This window comes from Telopea speciosissima, chromosome 7 (genome assembly GCF_018873765.1).
Source record: "Telopea speciosissima isolate NSW1024214 ecotype Mountain lineage chromosome 7, Tspe_v1, whole genome shotgun sequence".
Lineage (NCBI taxonomy): Eukaryota > Viridiplantae > Streptophyta > Magnoliopsida > Proteales > Proteaceae > Telopea > Telopea speciosissima.
Genome location: NC_057922.1, coordinates 63,434,541 through 63,446,666, shown reverse-complemented (window position 1 = coordinate 63,446,666; position 12,126 = coordinate 63,434,541). Strand labels below are relative to the sequence as shown.

General features: G+C 35.9%; 2 protein-coding genes across 6 annotated transcripts in view; one reads left to right on the top strand and one right to left on the bottom strand.

Moving 5' to 3' along the window:
- Nucleotides 1-393: 393 nt before the first annotated feature.
- LOC122667885 (60S ribosomal protein L18a-like protein) lies at nucleotides 394-5,284 on the bottom strand. 3 transcript variants are annotated; one of them, XM_043864352.1, is made up of 5 exons: nucleotides 5,204-5,278; nucleotides 2,118-2,234; nucleotides 1,210-1,336; nucleotides 994-1,111; nucleotides 394-782 (listed from the first exon to the last, which is right to left on the bottom strand). In XM_043864352.1, the coding sequence occupies exons 1-5, from the start codon at nucleotides 5,211-5,213 to the stop codon at nucleotides 729-731; spliced, it is 426 nt and encodes a 141-aa protein (XP_043720287.1). In that variant the 5' UTR covers nucleotides 5,214-5,278; the 3' UTR covers nucleotides 394-728. The 3 variants fall into 3 exon arrangements, with proteins under 3 accessions (XP_043720287.1, XP_043720289.1, XP_043720288.1); XM_043864354.1 differs by having other exon boundaries at nucleotides 5,238-5,255; XM_043864353.1 differs by lacking the exon at nucleotides 2,118-2,234 and having other exon boundaries at nucleotides 5,204-5,284.
- The window catches only part of LOC122667881 (mitogen-activated protein kinase kinase 2-like), a 34,099-nt gene continuing 23,154 nt past the window's right edge, over nucleotides 1,182-12,126 (top strand). For 2 of the 3 annotated variants that reach the window (XM_043864345.1, XM_043864343.1), the window contains exon 1: nucleotides 3,291-3,313. The gene's annotated coding sequence lies outside the window, so the exon portion shown is untranslated. Of the gene's footprint in view, nucleotides 1,202-3,290; nucleotides 3,314-12,126 lie in introns of those variants that run through there. The other variant, XM_043864346.1, reaches the window with a different exon arrangement.

The following is a 12,126-nucleotide window of genomic DNA, read 5'->3' as shown; positions in this document are numbered from 1 at the left end:
GAGCTATGATTGAACAGTGTGATTTTATTTCTGATTGTAGATTGGCTTCTCAATCAAACTGCAATAAGTTCACATAACCAGTTCTGAAGAATGAGAGTACTGGGATTTTCACCATATACAGAATTCGGTTTGCATTTACAAAATAAGTAAAGGCGCTTAAATACAAGTATCCAAAAATAGAAAGGAAAGAAAAAATACACGTACTAATTGGATTGCGTTAACCATTCTTGGAACTTCATTGTTCTCCACAAATGAAACATGTTGACCTTAAAAATAGAAATTAACACCTGAGGACCTACCCTAACTAGTTGAGGTGCATATATTACTGCGGTAGGGAAATTATTTTTTGCAAGTCGGGGTGGGGGGAGCAGGGCTATTATTGAACAGTGCGACTTTGTTTCTGACTGTAGGTTGGCGTCTCAATCATTCAAACTGCAACAGGCTCACAAACAGTTCTGAAGAAAGGGAATACTGGAGTTTTCATCATGTACAGAATACAGTTTGCAACTTTGCATTTACAAAATAAGTGAAGGCGCTTCAATACAAATATCCGGAAAAAAGTGGTAAGAAAAACACACATACTTCTTGGATTGCATGACCCTTCTTGCAGCATCATTGTTCTCCACTTGCTGCTGCCAAGACTATAAGATGATTGTCATGACTTTGAGCTCTCCCCTGGAGCCTCCTCCACGTGAAATGTACAGATGACAAATTAAGAGCCATAATGATCAGAATATAAGAATAGGTACTGTGATCAACACCGCTATTGAACATATCAAGGCCTGAAACAACCATTTAATTCAAACTTAAATATCAGCATAAAAGGCATCACGGCAATTGTATCATATATTCATATTTCTAATCTTGTAATTCAGAAATAGCTCAAAGGAAAAATAAAAGCTCGGGGTTAAATTATGACTTCCCAAAAATGATGAGGTATGATCATAGTGCACATGTGTGTGTGTGTGTGTGTGAGAGAGAGAGAGAACACACCGCAATCGCAGAGGCAGCAAGTCCTGCTCGCTCTCTTGGATCTTTGCGATAATAGTTCCCAAAATAGAGAATTGTGGCATAGTACCACAGCAATGGGAACACAAATCCAAGTAAAAACCTGCAAAAAGGTTTTATCATGTACTGCATATGAGAATGTAAGTGTGTGTGTGTGTGTGTGAGAGAGAGAGAGAGAGAGAGAGAGAGAGATGTACTCACGAAAACCATCCTATCCCACAACCAAAGCAAGGGAGAGGTTTGTCGTACATCCCGAATTGGCCATCTTCGGTATCCCTAAGCAGGGAATACTTCCCTTTTGCATCGTCCAAAACTTCAGTTGACATCGCTGCATTCATCAGAAATCACTTAATTTCTTGTCCAGAAGCATGGTATTCACAGGAGTCATGGTGCTTTGGACAATAAAGTGAATGATGTAGGATTTTATGAATATGAATAGCTGTCTTATTTGATCAAAGACAAAAATAGCCACCAAACACACATACCATGTTTCAGACCAAAGATTAAGCTGAACTACAAGTAAATAGTTTTTTTAGGAACAATAATTCCAAAAAAAAAAACAACTAAAATGAGAAGCTCAACAAGAATGTTAAGGAGATGGGGGAGGGGGACCATATTCCTCTGAAAAAAGAAATGTTTCAGAAGCCAGGTCAAAATGCCATTTGTTTCTGGGAAGCCACAACCATGGTGGATTGTAATAGTTGGCAATATGGTAGCAGTACCTAGCACTACCAATAAATAGTATTTTCTTATAGAGGAAAAACTTGACAGTTAAAGAGATGCAGGGAAATGGTTGCAGAAATAAATCCAAGTGGTAACCACACACTTGGCAGCGGTGCAATCTCGCGAGGTCGGTTAATTGAGCGAGGTAAAACCAACAACTTTAAAGGAAACGACAATAAATCAAAGATCCTCAGGAATTCATGCAAGGTTATCTGCATGATGCTGGACTACTTGCCATTAACAAAAACTAAACAACAAACACACACTCTCCAAATTAGCCCCCAAATATCCCAATTTACATATATTTTAAACTGTTTGAATACATGTGACAGGAAGAGTTCACCACATCTTTATCGAGGATCCAATAAGTTATACAATATTAATACCTTTAATCACTGAAACATGTCGAGCTGATGGCCTCAAAAGTTCAAGTTGCTTATCTGAAACTGATTTCACCAACTCATGGCCATTTCTGAAACCCTTCACCTCCTGATCAGTAGCACCTGTCAAATCAAGAAGGGCCCATTTATCACTAATGAAGTAATTGTTATCTAATTCTTTAAATGTTTTGCATGCTAATTAATATTATGAAGGCATATTCTAGTCATTTGTTAGACCTAACTGTGAGTGATTGTTGTAACTCGGTGAAACTTGAATTGTTCAGAATTGTCTGTCCTTCAAACTACCATCTTTAGCACACAATTATGTTTGGACATCCTGACACTAAGCGTACACAGGCTGGGTCCGGGCCAAGGTTAGACCATGCACAGCCCAAGACCTTATAATTGCACTGGCGGGGCCACGACCGAGTAACTAGTAAGGCACATAAATGTGAGTACAGGGGCTTCCTGATCTGAAAACCCTACCCGGATCGACCCAATTAACTTAAGTCCAAATAATAGAAGGGCAATGGCAATCTTGTCATAACCAGAATTTCATAAGGGTTAAATTGGTAGGTAAAGAAGATAGTACCTAATAGGAATTTGATTTATACTGCAAGGACATACATGGAAGTAAAGTTAAGGTAAGGGACAAGATAGAATTATTGGAGAAGAAAGGGATAATTATGGAAAGTGGGTACTGGGTAATATAAAATAAAAGCACAAAAGGAATCATGGGGAATGACTTTGTCTTCAACCTTGGAAAAGAGTTGCAGACCTGGCAGAACCTCAAAGGAGAGATCTCCTTCGATACTTCTTTGTTTCACTTCAGATTTTAATGGAACTGAAGTTCAGCCAAAACAGTGAGTGAAGAGAGGAAGTTTACCCTCTGAAATTAGATCTGGGCAACGGAGCAGAGATCAGATTTGACCTCAGGTTGAATGCTCCACTATAGGGGAAGGTTTGGGGCCAATATTTGCAGACTTTGGGTCGCCCTAGGGGTAGATACCACTACACCAAATTTGAAACAGAAAGGTTAAGGGATGACAGACATGGATCAATCTCTATCAGTGTTGCTGGTTCCGTAGTAGCAGAAAACAACAAAGAAAGAAGAAATAACAGAATACCAGGAATACGAAGGGGAGAGATGGAAGAAAAGAGAGAAGAAGTAAAGAAGAGATTTCAGAGGAGGGGAGAGAGAGGTCAAATGACCATTGCTATGTACCAACCGGCACCATAAACAACTCAATCAAATTTCATTCTCAAATCTGAGTGTTGCGTAGCTTAGAACTTGTATTTAAAGATGAAATATAGACTCCTAATAGTAATTTAAAACTGAAATTAAATCCTAAATCAACTCTATCTTTAATTAGCCTATTAAACATAAAAAGGACTCGGTTCGAAGTAAAATATTACAAGAGAAAATCCCAATAATAAATCTAAATAAATAAATAATTAAAAATCCTACTAAACCTAAAAACTCGATTGGACTCGGTTCATCTTCATATGGATCTCCTAACGGGTTTGGGCTGGTCCAAGGAATTGCTCCTGCATCACTTCCCCATGATGATTAGTGTCATTAATAACAGAGTTTGGGGGAAACAGATAAAAGGACTGATGTCATACAGATGTCACAGGGTTCTGATGTAGGTTCAACCCCAAATTCAACTCTGAGGAATATAGTAGAGGTACTCCAGAGTTTAAAGTTGGATTTAAGGTAGGCCTCAAGAAAAAGAAAATCGCCCGATACAGTTCGGGATCAGGAGACAGTTAAGATGAACTGTTTGTAACATGAACAAAATGAGAAAAAAAAGTCTATAGAAGATGAAGAGAATTACAAGGTTAGTAAGAGTTGTAAGAACGAGGGCAGGAATGGGGAGGTAACCAACTTCAAGTCTGCTTGAAAATTTTACAGATTTATGATAGCCCATTCAAGAAATGACATGTAGTAAGACTATATTCAGAGAGGAAAGAACACAACCACCATGAGACCTAGAAGCATGTTCAGCTTCCAAGGTTCACACTGTGCTGTTGTATTGAATCAAAAGACAAATAAGTATTACTAGCTTTCATACTGTACGGAGGTGCAAGTCAAGAGATCCTACTAAATTGCAGATGAGAGGATCATCAACCAGTTTACGAAGGACCTACCACTGAATCTGGTTGACCACAAAAATATCAATACACTAAACAGCTTCAAGTAAGCCTAGACCTCCAAAGAGAAGTACCTAGCTTTTGTTGGAAAGGCAAGAACAAGGACCCAATGCTACAATTGAAAGCCATATAAAGGCTAGAGGCCAAATTGACCATATGAAAAAGGAGAAAACTTCGTGGCGGTAAAAGGAATTATAAAGTGCTTTTGAAACATGTCAGATCATTATTCTTTCATTTTTTTACTTTTTTTAAATAGCAAGAAAGTTGCACCAATAGCACAGTCAGGGTCTTTGCATGAAAATGCATATTTAAGGGATGAAGTTTGCATCTTATAAAATAGATAACTAGGTTCTCAGCAAATGCCCAATTCCAAAACAGTGGGGTTCAGATTCTACAAAAGATTAGAACAGTTATGGGCACATCTGGATTCCACAATTAATTTGTGGGGTACATGAAAACACCCTTTAAATTAGAAGGAACAGCCCCAATGGCTAACTCTGATCCAGATGTGACATGTAGCACTGTGATGACATCAAAATACCCTACCCACACTAATAAAAAATAAAAATAAAAAAAGACCATCTCATGTTGATTACCCCTGCCACCATGGTTTTCAAGTCCAAGAAATTTGGTTCTATTGTGGATGCAGGTACAAAGATCCAATGTTGTAGAACTAATATCTCAAAATTAACACCAGAAACACGACCATCCATTTAAAGAACATGAACATCCTTTTAAATGAAAAAGTAGGCAATAACAACCTCAAACACAAGCAATTGAAACAAAATAAACATCCATATTTCAATCAGAACAGGATCAAGAGTCTAGACTACCAGCTGAATACACTGATACTTTAGCCTTTTACTTTTTAAATTTAAACCACTAATTGCTTAGTCTGAGAGAGGAGGAAATTATATGAAACCAGAAAATTTCAGTACTTTTTTCCATTTATCTTGAAGTTGATGAATTCACTATGTTGAGGTCCTCTGTCCTTCAGGCAGCTTCCAGTGCACCTGCTTCAAGAACAGGAAGATATAATTAACCTGATTATTAGAGAAAAAATACAAATTCAAGCTATTTCACTGCTTCCAATACATTTTCCCCAATATCATACATGTCTTCCACCAACTCAGAACTGTCATCGACCATCTTATAGATACAGCATAATGCCCAAAACAACAAACACAAACCAGAAAATTTATCCTAAAGTCTAATTTAGACAAAATGAAGATAATCCGGAAAATTCAAGTGAACGATAAGGGACAAACAAAAAGAGAAGGGCCATGGGAGGAAGTCCACAAATCAGAAAATTAAAAATACCCAGGTAAGGATAAGATAGCATGGGGCAGTTTAAATGAACAACCCCCAACTGCCCTACATTAATGGATTTTGACATATTAGGTCGGGAGATGGGTTTAGATTTGATAAGTTGACAAAGCATGGCAGAGCTGTGTTTTAAACTCCAAACAAGAGGTTGTTATGTCCATTATGTTTATTTTCTGATTAGATTCTGCTACCCTTCTTAACTGAACAACATAGATTTCATTACTTATTCACAAAGTGGAGCGAGTATCAGAAATCTTTGGTTGTACATGACACTACCACTTTTTATTTCCCCTCCCTCTTTCTAGTTTGAAATTTAGCATATATACAATGTAGCTGAATCCTATATGATTTTATCAGATCCACACTCGCCCTCACCAAACCCTTAATGAGATGGGGTGTGGTGGGAATAGCTATTTCATTTTTTTAACATTAGCGGATACTCTTCGTTTGTTATGAACCTGTGAAGAGTTGGAGCAGCATTGGATTAGAAGTGCAACCATCTGGAGAGTATGACCCATGAATAAATAGACCATAAGTTCAAATTTCCGCACTCAATATGGAGCAGAAAAGGAAGCAGGGAAGAAAAATGCATGGAAAGCCATCTACTGGTTTTGATTTTGGTTTTGGGGGGCAGGAGAGGATCGAAGACAGATAAATATAATAGAAAGGCAGACAAGAGGAAGAGTTCAAATTTCCCATTCCTTTCAAAAGACTAATTCACCCAAAATCTGCATCCAGTAAAATCCCAACCAGATAATCATCATAAAGCATTCCAGTTTTCCAATTCATTCCACACAGAATATGGAGAAACAGATGCAATATATATTTCAGTTAAATATATCAAAACTCTATTCTGAAGTCCTAATAATCAAACAGTATGGAAGCGATAATCTCTACAATCAGAATATAACCCTTCAGTCTGTACTTACAAAAAGGGTCAACCCTTCACCAATTTTGCAAATTCAACCTCCTCTACCCCCCAAATACAATCATAAAGTGGAAAAAATGAAAGTAGAATGAATTCCGAAAAGACCCGGAAACTCAGAAAAATTCCTCCATAAACACTGCAAGCATTTATTAACAAAACCCATTGAATTTCAAAACAACCTAGAAAGGAAGAAGCCATGATGAAGACGATAACTTGCCTCAGGGAACTGGGAGCTGAGGAAGATAATAAGAAAGCACACAACTGACCACCAATTTCGTTTTTTTCTTCCCCTCTTCCCCTCAAAATTTTTCTTATTTCAGATTTCAGAGGAGCAAAAGACAAATTAGTTGTTGGGTTGTGTTTCTTGCAATAGGAGGTCACAATGCTTCATCTCATCTCAGAGAACAATAAATAATGGCGACGGAGGAGACAACTCTGTTTGGGATAAATTAAGGACAAAGTAAATAAAAGAGAATAAACCGTTTGGGGTCCGGTTCAGAATTCCCGGTCTAAAAATTCAACTAACAATGTTTAAAGCCTGGGACCGGCCTAGGGTTTAAAAACCCGGAATCGGGATCCAGATCTGTCCTGATTGATTCTGATCCGGGTCGGAATCGGTTGATCTAAATTTTAGAATCCTAGGTAAGCTTCCATCGATTTGGTCAAACCTCTATAAATTCGAATCAGAAAAAACAAACAAAGATTTTTACATATAGGTAAGTTTTAATGATTTTTTGCTATTTTATTGATTAAAACGAGAAAAATGTCAAACAATTGAAGATCTAAGTACATTCATAGGCGACTCAAAGGAGAGATTTAGAGATCAAATAAAATCAGATTATAGATCGGCCGAACCGACTTAGTTGATTTCGATCTAATTTTTTAAACCACATCACCTATGCAGACCCTCCACTAAATGGTTTTAAAAATCTGATCCGTTGGATCGACTGATCCAGATCGGAACTGGCTGAGGCTGATCCCCATTTCAAAATCTAGGGTTAGGGCAACTTTAGGCCAATCCTGACTAATTTTGATCCAAAGGCCGAGATCAATCCGGATCATGATTCTTGGTTTTTCAACAATTCCTTGGATCAATTTGGATTCAATTAAGACAGATCCAGATCAGATTCGGGGTTTTTAAACCTTGCTCCACCTTCCAACTCTAATGTAGAGTAGTGTTTGATTTGAGTTTAAGGTTTAACAAATTAGTTAGCTGGTTATGATTTGGGTTTAAGGTTTAACTAATTGGTTAACTTTGTCACATCAAAAGTTTCTTTCTCAACGTCTTATATCCAAGTTTTTGATGAAACGCTTAGGCAAAAGTTTTGCTTTACCCTACGGAGAAGGAACATTCCTTCTTCACCTGTGATGTGATTTTATGATTGAACTTTAAGTTTATCGTTAATTTTCAAATCCTATTATTCATGGTCACAAATACCCTTTTTGATTTGGCACACAAATTCAAAAACAGACGAAAGAAGAAAGCCACACGAATGAAGAAAAAATAATTGCATCACCCAAGGAAACTTGCAAAAGACTTTAAATGAATCGCATTGATAGAAAGTATATAAGGATGCTTTAATAATTCTATCTATTTTTCTATCTGTTTATATAAAGTAGGGAATCACCACACTACCTAGGAGGGGATGACACCAGTTCGTATATAGGGAGACCCACATGTATTGGAGGAGAGAGTGTGTGAGAAGGCACGTAGCACCGAAAAAAATCCTCTGTAGTGCCCTAATCTAGTGGTGCATTACAGTGCGAGCTTGAGAGCTCAACACATGGAAGATACGACATCCAACGGTGCCGAGCTCGAGAAGAAAGAAAAAAAAAAAACTGCCTTGCATTGAACTCGCACTGTTGGATGAAGCCTCTTCCGCGTGTCGAGCTGTTAGGGCCGCACTGCAGAGGATTTTAATCCCACATAATGCTGGTAGTCTAACCATCACTTTCCCAAAAACAATTTGAGTTAATCACTTGAATCACCCATGGTTTACTAAACCCAAACGAATAGAAGGAAAAATAAAAAACCACAGGTGTTTAAACCACCACCACCAACCCCACCCCCCCCCCCCCCCCCCCAAAAAAAAAAAAAAAAACCATGGGTGATGTGGTCAAGATCCCAAATTAGGAAAGAGGTTTGTTTGAAGATGAAAATTGCCAATTCATTTGGTCATAAAAAAAAGGTCCGTTAGCCTTTTGGGATTGGCGTGTGGTTTGTGTGATAAAAAAATAAAATAAAATAAATCATTTGATCATACTACTTGGGAGAGGAGAGGGGGAATCCATTGCACCATTATGGATCATTCCTTAATACCATATTGTGGCATGCAAACTTATATTTGAATCAAAGTCTTCTTCATGGCAAGGCAGCGTATAAAAATATTTGAATTGGTTTCTAGTTACTCTGCTATGTTTTGAGAAAAATACAAATTATTTATTTGGTCATTTCTCTTATATAAACAAAGAGAGTAGCATAAAAATGTCTTGTTCATGGGATACTTATATGTATTATAATATAAATTTTGAATAAAGTTCTTAATCATCTTAGAATATTGTTTTTTTTATAGGTGGAGAGAGGGGAAGGAGGGGTTTCAAGAAAACAATATTGCTGTACATTAATTTGAAGTTCAAATTTAGCCAAAATAGTTTGAATAAATTAATTCTAACAATTAAAATATTTACTAATTATTACTCTAACTGTTTGTCAACTTTGAACCAAATCAATATACACGTGATACTATAAAGCTTTGAAAATTTATTTACAAAATCAGTTCCGTATGTTTGGCTTAAAATTAGAGGTAAAGATGTATCATAGCATAGATTTTGAACAAAGTTCTTAATCATCCTAGAGTTTTTTTTTTTTTTTTTGGGGGGGGGGGGGGGGGGGGGTGGGGTGGAGAGGGGAGGTGTCAAGAAAACAGTATTGCTTAACATTAGTTTGAAGTTCAAAGTTAGCCAAAATAGTTTGAATAATTAATTCCAATAATTAAAATATATTCTAATTATTACTCCAACTATTAGTCAACTTTGAACCAAATGAATATACATGTGGTACTATAAAGCTTTGAAAATGTATTTAAAAAAATTTCATATGTATGGTTTAAAATTAAAGTTAAAGATGAATCATAACATAGATTTTGAATAAAGTTCTTAATAATCTTAATAACATAGATTTCATATGTAGGAAAAATAATCTGAATTTTTTTTTTGATGGTAGGTGTCAAGAAAACAATATTGCTTAACTTTAGTTTAAAAATTCAGTTCTATATGTATGGCTTAAAATTAAAGTTAAAGATATATCATAATATAGATTTTCAATAAAGTTCTTCAAGGGGGGAGGTGTCACGAAAACAATGTTGCTTAACATTAGTTTGAAATTCAAATTTAGTCAAAATAATTTGAATAGTTGACTCCAATAATTAAAATATATACTAATTATTACTCTAACTATTAGTCAATTTTGAACCAAATCAAATATACATGTGGTACTATAAAGCTTTGAAAATTTATTTAAAAAATCAGTTCCATATTATATGGCTTAAAATTAAAGTTAAAGATGTCAATAGACGGAAAAATGTTATTTTTTTTTTAAGAATGCCGCATGAACAATTACTTTTGTCTTTTTTTTTTTTTTTTTGGTAACCAACAATTACTTTTGTCAGGTTCCATAGAAAAATTATTTTTGATATATGAAGGGATTATTTGGTTCTCATCTTCGAATAGAAGGGATTATTCCTTGGATATATCAAAAGTCCAATAATATAAAGCGGCAATTAGATTACTTGATTGAAAAATTTTATGTAAATATAAGGGTAACTACAATTACTAAAAACAAGGCTCTTAATTACCTTCTCTTTTCCATTGTTGTAGATATGTCTACTTACTTTGAGCATTAATCAATACTTATGGTAGAAGGAAGGATATTATGTAATCTAATATTATTAATAGACAATTAACAACAACTCAAACTCAAAAGAGATTTTATCTTCACTAATCTTTTTGGTTTAGGGTTACTGGCTAATTCCATTCCATTATAATTTAGACCAAAACCTGCCCTTAATCTAAAATACTTGCTTAAAGAAGGGTTGGTGCACAAGATCGGTAGCCGACATTATAAAAGAAAAAACTTTCCAAATCCTTTTGTATGGATTCCAAAATTTGGATACATAGTAGGTAAGGAGCAACAGCCAAAAAGGCCTAAACTCAAAAAATTATACATTAGCATGGAATAGTAGGTACATATACTAATCCCAATCCCAATCACAATCACAAGCATGGACTTATTGATTCTTCTCTTCTAATTAATTGTTTAGAAAATATAACATGACCTATTGAGTAATTATTAGAGGTTATAATTAATATTCCAACATGTGTTGACCTACACTCACTTAATTGAGGCTTACTTAAAAAATGTTGCATGATTAGGCTTAAGCACCCACTATTTCACTCTAGCCATAAAAAACTCAAAACTTAGGGCTTAAAAAAAGAACCATCTACCTTACAATATTTGTATTTTGAAATTAAGTTTTGAGAAAAAAAGATTCATGTAGTCAACCCTATTTAGTTGAGATAACGCTCAATTGAATTGAGTTTGAGTTTCTTAACCAAAATTACTTTTTTTTGTTATAAAGAGAGAATTATTTCATGGGGCCCAGAGCCAAACAGGGGAAAGAATATCAGTGAACAGAAAATAACCTAAAAGTTTAGGCAACAGAATTTGCATTTCTCTAAAGATAGGAAAGCTCAACAAAAAAAAAAAAAGGTAAATTACATGCTACCCCTGGTCTTCAATTAAAACTCAAATCACCCCCTGATGTATATTCCAATTTTATAAATTAATCCCTAACATTAGTTTTATGCTGAGTGATGATGTCAGACAGTTAAATAAATTTAAATTCCTAAACTATCTTTGACCATGACCAGTCAGTGTAGATTTACTATTTTACACTTAGTTAAATAACTAAGAAACCCAAATTCATCGTCTTCCTCAGACCTGCAGCTCAATCTCAAGCAGAATTCACCCCAGAGAAGAAAAGGCAGAAGTTTCGTTAAACCTTCACCGTTGCCCCATCTCTCCGACGATTCTCCATTCACTATTGCCCCACTCTCCTCTCCTCTGGAATCCCTCCCCAGGCCCCACCCTCCTCTGTTCATTCTCCCCATTCTCTCTTCGTCTGTGACGATATAAAACCCTAGGTATTCATCCAACAGAGAAACTATTGCAGAAGTAGTGGCCAGATTTCATTCACTTAAGATCGATTCCTTTTCTTTATTTTTCCCATTCGAAGTCGCCACAAGCCTTAATTTCCATTTCATGATAGATTTCTATTTAAGTTTTGCCGTTCTTTTCAAATTCGCACGCAAAAGCTTGTATCAATTGTTCGTTCTCACTTTTACAAAGAAGTAAAAAGGTGGAAAATTTCGACATTATCGCCTGAAAGATTGACACAGTCGCTGGATTCCATTTCGTTAATGGCAACTACATCCTCAGGCGTTAGCCCTAGTTTCCTGCCATCATCGAAGAGTTGCAGCAGAAGAGTCTTGTTCACTCAGCCTGAGTTCTCACTGAGCTTTTCTGGAAATCCTAGAACTCTAAAGACT

Coding starts and splice junctions, on each gene's coding strand:
- LOC122667885 (XM_043864352.1), bottom strand. Junction 1,337..2,117: donor ACATGTTTCAGTGATTAAAG/GTATTAATATTG, acceptor TGATGAATGCAG/CGATGTCAACTGAAGTTTTG. Junction 783..993: donor TTGCTGCCTCTGCGATTGCG/GTGTGTTCTCTC, acceptor TGGTTGTTTCAG/GCCTTGATATGTTCAATAGC.